This window comes from Schistocerca serialis, chromosome 1 (genome assembly GCF_023864345.2).
Source record: "Schistocerca serialis cubense isolate TAMUIC-IGC-003099 chromosome 1, iqSchSeri2.2, whole genome shotgun sequence".
NCBI lineage: Eukaryota > Metazoa > Arthropoda > Insecta > Orthoptera > Acrididae > Schistocerca > Schistocerca serialis.
Window position 1 is genome coordinate 907668618 of NC_064638.1, and position 12378 is coordinate 907680995.

General features: G+C 41.4%; 1 protein-coding gene across 1 annotated transcript in view; it reads left to right on the forward strand.

Annotated features, from left to right (window-relative positions):
- Nucleotides 1-12378, forward strand: part of LOC126411948 (nucleosome-remodeling factor subunit NURF301) — a 312451-nt gene that overhangs the window by 170662 nt on the left and 129411 nt on the right. The window contains exons 20-21 of the mRNA XM_050081404.1: nt 662-824; nt 11372-11507. Coding sequence (XP_049937361.1) covers nt 662-824; nt 11372-11507 — 299 coding nt within the window. The remainder of the gene's footprint in view (nt 1-661; nt 825-11371; nt 11508-12378) is intronic.

Below are 12378 nucleotides of genomic sequence, written 5' to 3' on the forward strand. Positions count from 1 at the left end.
TCATTTCTGCAAAATTTCATTGTTTTGCAAAACACTTCAGTGTTATAGTAGCAGGCGTTTGCTGTTTGCACAAGAATCAGTATTGGCAGCTGTATGAATATCCACTTTCCCCAAACAGTTTCTTGATGGGTGATGTAGGGGTTATCCTGTATTTTGTTCTGGGATGTACTGGTGTCCCGATAATTACTTTTTTGTGGATGGCAGTACTAATCATGGAAAAAAATTCATTTGAAGGGGACCTTACTAAAAGTGGTATGCCATTGAACATGACCAAAAGGTTTACTTGTAAGGTGTTTTTAGGCTAACGCAGCACCTCCCTAGACTAATACAGTACTCTTTGAGAAGCTTGAAGAAAAGCTACTCGTTGTCTTATTGAGTAATCTCATGCAGGTACAAAGCAAAGTCAGTTTCTCTCATAGAGACAATAATTGTGGCTGCTTCAACAGTGATTCTTATCAAGAATTGTACTCAATAAACTTTCTTCTATTTAGAAGAGGATTAGAGAACATCTATCATAGTATAGTCTTGGGTATAAAAATGGTAATTTAGGAACCTTGCTTGACTCTATTCAACTTACTGCATCCATTCTCTCAATTACTCTTCAAATATTCAAATGCGAATTATAGAAGATTACCTTGCTTAGTATAATTTCTATGTCTAGGTCAAACCTCCTTCAAGTGATGGTAAACACCAAGTAACAACAGATACTGAAATTATGTCTCTGGAAATTCTGAAACATCGGCACCTTGGGCAGTTCTTGGACAGAACACAATACCTCAGAAGAAAAGTTATAATTCCACTGGAACTGCCTAAAACAGTGAGAGGTAAGTAGCCTTTTTCTAACAGTCTGCTTATCTTTGTGTACTTATTGTATTCTATTACAGCATTCCACGTGGGAAAAATATATCTAAAAACAAAGATGATGTAACTTACCAAACGAAAGCTTAGTATGTTGATACACACACAAACAAACACAAACCACACACAAAATTCAAGCTTTCGCAACCCACGGTTGCTTCATCAGGAAAGAGGGAAGGAGAGGGAAAGACGAAAGGATGTGGGTTTTAAGGGAAATGGTAAGGAGTCATTCCAATCCCGGGAGCGGAAAGACTTACCTTAGGGGGAAAAAAGGACAGGTATACACTCGCGCGCACACACACACACATATCTATCCGCACATATACAGACGCAAGCAGACATTTGTAAAGGCAAAGAGTTTGGCAGAGATATCAGTTGAGGCGGAAGTACAGAGGCAAAGGTGTTGTTGAATGACAGGAGAGGTATGAGCTGCGGCAACTTCAAATTAGCGGAGGTTGAGGCCTGGTGCGTAACGGGAAGAGAGGATATACTGAAGGGCAAGTTCCCATCTCCGGAGTTCTGATAGGTTGGTGTTAGTGGGAAGTATCCAGATAACCCGGACGGTGTAACACTGTGCCAAGATGTGCTGGCTGTGCACCAAGGCATGTTTAGCCACAGGGTGATCCTCATTACCAACAAACACTGTCTGCCTGTGTCCATTCATGCGAATGGACAGTTTGTTGCTGGTCATTCCCACATATAAAGCTTCACAATGTAGGCAGGTCAGTTGGTAAATCACGTGGGTGCTTTCACACGTGGCTCTGCTTTTGATCGTGTACACCTTCCGGCTTACAGGACTGGAGTAGGTGGTGGTGGGAAGGTGCATGGTACAGGTTTTACACTGGGGGCGGTTACAAGGGTAGGAGCCAGAGGGTAGGGAAGGTGGTTTGGGGATTTCGTAGGGATGAACCAAGAGGTTATGAAGGTTAGATGGACAGCGGAAAGACACTCTTGGTGGAGTGGGGAGGATTTCATGAAGGATGGATCTCATTTCAGGGCAGGATTTGAGGAAGTCGTATCCCTGCTGGAGAGCCACATTCAGAGTCTGATCCAGTACCGGAAAGTATCCTGTCACAAGTGGGGCACTTTCGTGGTTCTTCTGTGGGAGGTTCTGGGTTTGAGGGGATGAGGAAGTGGCTCTGGTTATTTGCTTCTGTACCAGGTCGGTAGGGTAGTTGCGGGATGTGAAAGCTGTTTTCAGGTTGTTGGTGTAATGGTTCAGGGCTTCCGGACTGGAGCAGATTCGTTTGCCACGAAGACCTAGGCTGTAGGGAAGGGACCGTTTGATATGGAATGGGTGGCAGCTGTCATAATGGAGGTACTGTTGCTTGTTGGTAGGTTTGATGTGGACGGATGTGTGAAGCTGGCCATTGGACAGATGGAGGTCAACGTCAAGGAAAGTGGCATGGGATTTGGAGGAGGACCAGGTGAATCTGATGGAGCCAAAGCAGTTGAGGTTGGGGAGGAAATTCTGGAGTTCTTCTTCACTGTGAGTCCAGATCATGAAGATGTCATCAATAAATCTGTACCAAACTTTGGGTTAGCAGGCCTGGGTAACCAAGAAGGCTTCCTCTAAGCGACCCATGAAGAGGTTGGCGTACGAGGGTGCCATCCTGGTACCCATGGCTGATCCCTGTAATTATTGGTATGTCTGGCCTTCGAAAGTGATGAAGTTGTGAGTCAGGATGAAGCTGGCTAAGGTAATGAGGAACGTGGTTTTTATGTAGGGTGGCAGGTGATCATGATTAGCTGGTTACCAAGCCCCCACAGAACATATCTCTGCCTACGTAGATCAACACCTTCAACCCATTACATGCAGTCTCCCATCCTTCATCAAAGACACCAACCACTTTCTTGAATGCCTGGAATCCTACCCAATCTGTTACCCCTGGAAACCATCCTTGTAACCATGGATGCCACTTCCTTATACACAAATATTCCGCACGTCTAGGGCATCGCTGCGATGGAGCACTTCCTTTCACGCCGATCACCTGCCACCCTACCTAAAACCACTTTCCTCATTACCTTAGCTACATTTGTCAGCTTGTGTCTGTGTATGTGCGGGTGGATATGTGCGCGTGTGCGAGTGTATACCTGTCCTTTTTTCCCCCTAAGGTAAGTCTTTTCGCTCCCGGGATGGGAATGACTCCTTACCCTCTCCCTTAAAACCCACATCCTTTCGTCTTTCCCTCTCCTTCCCTCTTTCCTGATGAGGCAACAGTTTGTTGCGAAAGCTTGAATTTTGTGTGTATGTTTGTGTTAGTTTGTGTGTCTGTCGACCTGCCAGCACTTTCATTTGGTAAGTCACATCATCTTTGTTTTTAGATATATTTTTCCCACGTGAAATGTTTCCCTCTATTTTATATATATAAAATAGAGGGAAACATTTCACGTGGGAAAGGGGTAGGAGTCATTCCAATCCCGTGAGCGGAAAGACTTCCCTTAGGGGGAAAAAAGGACGGGTATACACTCGCGCGCGCGCACACACACACACATCCATCCACACATATACAGACACAAGCAGACATATTTAAAGACAAAGAGTTTGGGCAGAGATGTCAGTCGAGGCAGAAGCGCAGAGGCAAAGATGTTGTTGAATGACAAGTGAGGTATGAGTGGCGGCAACTTGAAATTAGCGGAGATTGAGGCCTGGTGGATAACGGGAAGAGAGGATATATTGAAGAGCAAGTTCCCATCTCCGGAGTTCGGATAGGTTGGTGTTAGTGGGAAGTATCCAGATAACCCAAGATGTGCTGGCCGTGCACCAAGGCATGTTTAGCCACAGGGTGATCCTCATTACTAACAAACACTGTCTGCCTGTGTCCATTCATGCGAATGGACAGTTTGTTGCTGGTCATTCCCACATAGAATGCGTCACAGTGTAGGCAGGTCAGTTGGTAGATCACGTGGGTGCTTTCACACGTGGCTCTGCCTTTGATCGTGTACACCTTCTGGGTTACAGGACTGGAGTAGGTGGTGGTGGGAGGGTGCATGGGACAGGTTTTACACCGGGGGCGGTTACAAGGGTAGGAGCCAGAGGGTAGGGAAGGTGGTTTGGGGATTTCATAGGGATGAACTAACAGGTTACGAAGCTTAGGTGGACGGCGGAAAGACACTCTTGGTGGAGTGGGGAGGATTTCATGAAGGATGTATCTCATTTCAGGGCAGGATTTGAGGAAGTCGTATCCCTGCTGGAGAGCCACATTCAGAGTCTAATCCAGTCCCGGAAAGTATCCTGTCACAAGTGGGGCACTTTTGTGGTTCTTCTGTGGGGGATTCTGGGTTTGAGGGGATGAGGAAGTGGCTCTGGTTATTTGCTTCTGTACCAGGTCGGTAGGGTAGTTGCGGGATGCGAAAGCTGTTGTCAGGTTGTTGGTGTAATGCTTCAGGGATTCCGGACTGGAGCAGATTCGTTTGTCACGAAGACCTAGGCTGTAGGGAAGGGACCGTTTGATGTGGAATGGGTGGCAGGTGTCGTAATGGAGGTACTGTTGCTTGTTGGTGGGTTTGATGTGGACGGATGTGTGAAGCTGGCCATTGGACAGGTGGAGGTCAACATCAAGGAAAGTGGCATGGGATTTGGAGTAGGACCAGGTGAATCTGATGGAACCAAAGGAGTTGAGGTTGGGGAGGAAATTCTGGAGTTCTTCTTCACTGTGAGTCCAGATCATGAAGATGTCATCAATAAATCTGTACCAAACTTTGGGTTGGCAGGCCTGGGTAACCAAGAAGGCTTCCTCTAAGCGACCCATGAAGAGGTTGGCGTACAAAGGGGCCATCCTGGTACCCATGGCTGTTCCCTTTAATTGTTGGTATGTCTGGCCTTCAAAAGTGATGAAGTTGTGGGTCAGGATGAAGCTGGCTAAGGTAATGAGGAAAGAGGTTTTAGGTAGGGTGGCAGGTGATCGGCGTGAAAGGAAGTGCTCCAAGATGATGTGACTTACCATACGAAAGTGCTGGCAGGTTGATAGAAACACAAACAAACACATACATACACACAAAATTCTAGCTTTCGCAACCAATGGTTGCTTCGTCAGGCAAGAGGGAAGGAGAGGGAAAGACGAAAGGATGTGGGTTTTAAGGGAGAGGGTAAGGAGTCATTCCAATCCCGGGAGCGGAAAGACTTACCTTAGGGGGAAAAAAGGACAGGTATACACTCGCGCGCACACACACACACACACACACACACACATCCATCTTTACATACACAGACACAAGCAGACATTTGTAACGGCAAAGGGTTTGGGCAGACATTTGTAAAGGCAAAGAGTTTGGCCTTTACAAATGTCTGCTTGTGTCTGTGTATGTACGGATGGATATGTGTGTGTGTGTGTGTGTGTGTGTGTGTGTGTGTGTGTGTGTGTGTGTGTGCGCGCGAGTGTATACCTGTCCTTTTTTCCCACTAAGGTAAGTCTTTCCGCTCCCGGGATTGGAATGACTCCTTACCCTCTCCCTTAAAACCCACGTCCTTTCGTCTGTACCTCTCCCTCCCTCTTTCCTGATGAAGCAACTGTTTGTTGCGAAAGCTTGAATTTTGTGTGTATGTTTGTGTTTGTTTGTGTGTCTATCGACCTGCCAGCACTTTCGTTTGGTAAGTCACATCATCTTTGTTTATAGATATATTTTTCCCACGTATATAAAATAGAGGGAAACATTGCACGTGGGAATAATATATCTATAAACAAAGATATATATATATACTCATTTTCTTCATTTTGTATAAATAAAATTCTTATTGTATAAATTTTCATGTAGGTCACTCCTTGACTCAGTTTCGTTCTGCTCTTCTTTACACTTGCCTTGATATTACTGGCATCAAAGTAGATAGAAACTTTTACCATCTTCTAGTACAATTTCCTGTAATTATTGAGAGATTTTGTGCTATATTGGTGGTACAGTACTATAGCCAGAGATAGATTCATCACTGTGTATAAATTTAAAAGCTGCCCATCTGTGTGTTTTTGGAAAGTAGTCAATCGGAATAGTTTTTGTAGACCCTTTGTAGTCTAAATCACCTCAGAGAGGGGGCATCTAACTTCTGTTTAGAGTGTTTGTGTATTCTGTCATCAGTTGCAGGTTTGTGTTCAAGATCAAGAGATTTCATTTTGTAATCAACATTTTATCCAGGTATCCAGAAATGCAGATTGTTTGCTATTGTTGCAGGAACTAAAATAGTTATAATTGTGTTCACAGCTTTTGATTATGATCTTTTTATCATGAGGGGGGGGGGGGGAAAGATATCCAAACACCCCCCCCCCCCCCCACACACACACACGCATGCACACACTAGTGAGACCCTGAAGATCGTGCGAGTGTCGACCATCCACTGTCTCATGCTCAGTCATTCATCATTTGATACTGTATGGTGGGGCCCGGGGTCTGCATACCACACTCCTGGCCATTTTCGATTTGTAGGCCTTCGAGCCGCTACCTCTCTATCAGCTAGCTCTGCAGTTAACATCTCGAAGCTGAGCGCATCCTGTCCAGTAAGCCTACGAAGGAAAAATCCCTGGCAGTGCCAGAAATTGAACTCAAGTCCCCTGCGAAGCATTTGTAGAGGAATACATAAGAATGAAGGAAACAGTCAAAATGTGTAACTCACAAGATATTACATGACTAAATATAGAGTAAAAAAATGGTAATCATATACTGCCTCACTATCTGTTTATTATAATTATTATTGAATGGAAGGAAATCTCATGCTTACTCATGTATTACAAATTAAAAGGTTTCAGTACTGTAAGAAGGAAAGTTGCTACTCACCATATAGCGGAGATGCTGAGTCACAGAAAGGCACAACAAAAAGACTCACAATTAAACCTTTTGGCCATGGACCTTCGTCAACGACAAACAAACACACACACACACACACAAAAGCAAATGCAACTCACACTCACGACTGCAGTCTCAGGCAACTGAATCCACTGTGTGTGTGTGTGTGTGTGTGTGTGGGCGCGCGCGCGCGCTTGTGTGTCTACTGTTGATAAACGCCTGTCTCTGCTATATCATAAGTAGCAACTTTCCTTCTCATAATATTGTTACATTCCATCCTGGATTTTCCATTGTTTGAAATTAAAAGGTTTTGTATTCTTTGACACTTTTCTTTCACATAATTTGCAACACATCTAGAAAACACTATTGCATAAAGCAACATCTGGAGGGTCGAACATTTTGTCTGTGTTATTTGTTAATCCATATTACTATATAGCTCACTTGGTTCATGCCCCAGTTGCAGGTTGCCCATCTAATGGCTTCCAGAGCCAACAAAAATTATTGTTTCCCATATTTCATGCAATTATTGACTGAATTTAAGAATTTAAAATGCTGTTATAATCCACTGATTAAGAGGTTTAATGTCATGTTAAAGGTGTAAAATGACAAGACAGTTATTGCAGTTTAGAAAATCTGTATATGTCTTGGGGCACTGTACCTCACGAGCCCCAAATAACCAGATTGTATTCGTCTTGTATCACTTCGTGAGTTGCAACATACTTTACACATACATTCAGACCCATACAAAACATTTTCTTGCTGACACCCACACAAAATCACCACATTTTCACTATTCATGTAGTAGAACTGCTGCGTGAAACATGATGCTTGAAATTATTACATCTCTACTACTAACTCTTATCTGCAACACATTTTGCAGACAGTATACCTCTGTGCAGACACACATACTGCTGAAAATATCTGAAAAATTATTTCATTTTGCAACAGAGATATGATGTTGAAAATATGGAAATTTGTGTAAAACTAGTTATTGCTCAAAATAGAGTGCAAATTACGCAGACATTCTAATTCATTCTTTGATAATGAGAGCACTTAGTGGCTTCCAACAAATTTTTATCACTCTTATATGCTTGACATCAAATGTTTAACTCGTTAACACATTTGAAAAGTAACCAGAAGTTTGAATCTGTTTTGCACTTTGAAGTTCTATTCTCTACAGAATGTGGGGGCTTACTGATTTAGATGAAAGCTTAGCAAGTTTTGATGACAAAAATGGGATAAATAACTTCATCTGGTGGGGGAAGTCAGATTTGTTATGCTTTTGTATCAAGATAGGGAAATATTTTGCTAAACATCAATGCAACTCAAAATTTCAGGAAATAGGAACATGATCATGAAATTCCTGTGGAAAATGTGTGTATGGTGTGGTTTGTAAAATGCGTAATTATTATCATCATTAATTTTTAATTAATGTACAGCTACATACATATTTTGCAGAGCGCCATGAAGTGCGGCAGAAGGTACTTATCATTGTTTCACATATTAAAATTATTTCCATTCTTATCAATTATTGAACCCGGGAAGTATGGCTGCTTAAATGCCTCTGTACACACAGTCATTCATGTAATATTGTCCATGAGATTACTGCACAGGGGCTGAAGTGTATTTCTAGAATCTTCCCTTAATACTGGTTCTTAAAAATTTGTAAATATTCTTTCACGGGATAGTTGGCATGTGTCATGAAGTGTCTGCCAGTTCAGGTTTTTCATCATTTCTGTGATGCTCTATTATGAGTCAACAAACCAGCGACCATTCACTTTGCCCTTCTTTGAATATGTTCAATATTCCCTGTTGTCCTATTTTTTATGGGCCCCACACATTTGAGTAACAATATAAGATGAATTCCATGAGTGTTTTGTATGCAATCTTTTATAGACTGACTGAATTTTTTCCCAGTGTCGTGGCAGTTAATATAAGTCTGCTCCTCTTTTACCCATAAGTAAGGTTATGTAATTATTCCATTTCATATCCCAAAAGTTTTTATGTCCAGGTATTTGTACGAGGTGATGGATACAAATTGTGACTCATTGATATGGTCATGGGGTACTTTTTTCATTTCCTGAAATGCACAATTTTACATTTCTGAACAATTAAAAGTTGCCAACCTCTGCACCACTTCAAAATCGTATTAAGATGTGAATGGTAAGTTGTACAACTGTTTTCAGATTTTACTTCATTATAGATAACTGCATCGTCATCATCATAAGCAGCAGCACTTACTAAAGGTGACGCCTTGTTAATGTAAGCATCCATCACTGTCCCTTGCTAACTGTACCATTTAGTCGTAGATGCTGTAGTTCGTACTCCTAATAACTCATTGTAACTTGCGTGTTCTGGGCCTGCTGCTTGATGTCCCCTCCTCAGGATTTTTCCTTCCAAGATTTTTTTATGAAGCTACTATGTTGAATTAGGCATGTAATTAATTTAGTTTTTCTTTTCTATCTCATCTTAATGTTTTTCTCTTTAACATCTTTTGCTATTTGTTCATTAGATTTTCCTTCAGTCTAGGAAGTTTTTGTGGCTTTTCTTTTCTTGTTTTCCCAGTGTTACTGAGCAAGAGGGCTCAGTGGTTAGCACCTCGGACTCATATTTGGGAAGACAATGGTTCAAATCTGCTGCCATCCAGGTTTTGATTTTTCATGATTTCACTAAATCGTTCCAGCCAAATGCCAGGACAGATCCTTTGAAAGGGAACAGTTGGTTTCCTGGCCCATCCTTTCATAATCTGAGCTTTTGCTCCATCTCTAATTACCTCATCTTTGACAGGACATTAAACACTATAATCTTTCTTCCTTCTTTTCTTTCTTTTCCTCAGTGTCCACCTTTCTGAACCAAAGCTTAAAATTCTCCAGATAAAAATCTTTATGAATTTCTTTCTTGTTTATTGTAATTAATTGTTAATGAATTATTCTCATTTCTGAGTGCTTGTTAAGTCATTTTGATTCTTCTTTTAATATTCATTATACTTCTGTTATCTGTTATTGTGCTCCTAAAGCTGCAAAAATCATTTACTTGTGTTAGAATTTTATTTCCTATCTTATTGTTTGCCCATATATTGTCTGTTCATTGCATCTATCACCATTATTTTAGTCTTGTTTGTGTTTAGTTTGTGGATATACAAGGCGTCAGGTAAAATCCTTTTCAGAATCTACTAAGCAAATAAGATGCAATACTTTTGGTGCTGTTGTTAATTATTTGTATTGCATTTCTTATAAGTAAATTAAATAAATAAGGGTAGAGAGAAATAGCCTTGTCGGGCACTACTTCGTGTGCACTACTTAGTATCCTAGCCTCTTTGTTGGTGCCATTGATATCTCTTCCATACTCTGTAACAACAGTGAAAATTCTTGAATGGAATAGTACATAAAATAAAGGAAAGGCAACCACTGACCTATAGTTGACCGATGTTTGTCACATAGGGACATACAACAGAAGAGTATTTATTTTAGCTTTTGAGCACATGCTCTTGTTCTAACAAAAGTACACACTATAATATTATGAAAAAGATATAATGCTAGTTGCCATATAGAGGAGACACGGAAACAGTCACAGTGAAAAGGTTGCTGTAGATTTAAGCTTTTGGCTAAAAGGCCTTCTTCTGACACAGAAAACGCACACACATTCACATGAGTATAACTCATACACACATGATCACTGTCTCCGGCCGCAGTGGCCAGACTGCAACTGTGCCTGACGGGAACAGCAATCTGCTGTGGATGGTGTGGATGAAGAGGGATTGTGCGGGAAGGGAAGGGAAGGGGAACGATGGCAGGGTAGGGCTGGGGAAGGATGTAGTGCTGCTTGGGAGAGCGTTCATGGACTCCATGGGGATGGGGTGGGGCTGCTAGGTACAGTCAGGACGTGTGAGGAGCAGGAAAGAAAAGGAGGAGAGAAGGGGAGAAAAGACTAGTGGGTGCGTAGGTGGAACAGAAGGCTGTGTAGTGCCGCAGTGGGGGCAGATAGGTGGACGACGGGCTAGTGAAGTTTGAGGCCTGGGGGTTACAAGAACATAGGGTATATTGCAGTGAGAATTCCCACTTGCACAGTTCAGAAAATCTAGGAAGAATACAGGTGTCACAGGCTGTGAAGCAGTCATTGAAGTGAAGCATATCATATTGAGCAGTATGTCCAGCATCTGGGTGGTCCAGCTGTTTGTTGGCCACAGTTTGTCGGTAACCATTCGTGCAGACAGACAGCTTATTAGTTGTGCCCACATAGAAAGCAGCAGAGTGGTTGGAGCTTAGTTTATAGATCATATAGCTGCTTTCATGGGTAGCCCCTGCCTTTGAAAGGCAAGCCCCTGTGATAGATTATTTATTCATAGCCACATAATGAGCATGTGGCTCTCGAACTGCATATTTTGTATAATAAATAAATGTAACATTTTATATAACAAAGGTTTATCAGTATTGTGTAAAATACCAGTATATATAAAAGTCTCCCATATATTTTTGATGGAGATAATACTGGTCAAAATTGTAGTGACAATCAGCAGATAAAAATCAACAACCATCAATACAACGGTATTATGACAAGCCGCTCTGCAGTATTGTATAGAAAAATTTAATCGTCTACCTGTCTGGCTATTTGAATTGCGGGTGATTTTGGTGTCACTGTTTCTGCCTTCATTTTGAGATATTTTGGTATGAAATTATTTTGTGTGGTATTTATGACATTTCATCTGTTTTTATGTCCAATAGGGTAAAATATTGTGTTACAGAAGTGACATCAATTAGAAGCGGACTACGGAAGCGCAAACGAGCAGAGTCACCTCAGAGCACAGAGCCGCAAGTCACAGAGGAATGGGTTGATGAAGACAAATTGGAATTATGGGAAATAAAACAGTATGGTGACAGGTATACACAACATCAATACATTACCTTACTAGTTTGTGCATTAATATTAATATGCCTTGTTTTTATTTACCTCCCACCTCCACTCCCTACAAGTATTGAAATTTTCTCGTGTTTCTTCATTTGTTACTTGAGTTGTTACTGAAAAATGTATTTACACTGTTTGAGAGACTCATGGTTCATGAGGCAACTAGCTTTACATAAATAATTTTCATGTTTAATTAAACTGGACAAGCCATCATTTTCATCTAAAACTAAATAATGTTACATCAGTATTGTGTAAAATACCAGTATATATAAAAGTCTCCCATATATTTTTGATGGAGATAATACTGGTCAAAATTATAAAATTAAGATCTTAAATGTATTGAAGGAAAATATTATTGAGAAAACTAAGAAAAATTAGATAGAATCTTCAGTAAAAGTAAAGTTATCTGTGCTTTCCCGCAGGGGGGGGGGGGGAAGGAGGGATAGAAAGGTACAGGTTAAAAAGGAAAGGCAGGTTACTCATACACCAGGATGAAGGGATCTGGGTGTAGTGAGGATGTAGGTAGCCCTACAGATGGTTCCTCTCATCCTGGGGTCTGAGTTACCTGCCTTTCCTTTTTAACCTTCCATATTTCCTCCTTCCGTCCTGAGGAAAGCAAGGATAGTGTCTCATCTTTACAAAAGTAAAGGTGTATACTGCCTCCTGGGGGTAAGAACTGGACAGCAATTCTCTCTTAGAGTAACATTCTATAAACATTAGTCTGGAAACAAATACAGGCAACATTCCATATGGTTTGCCTACCAGTTATACAGAAGTGAGTGTTGTGATTAGTAGATAATGATACCGAAACAAGTTTGTGAGGAATTTGAGCTGCTAATGGCATTA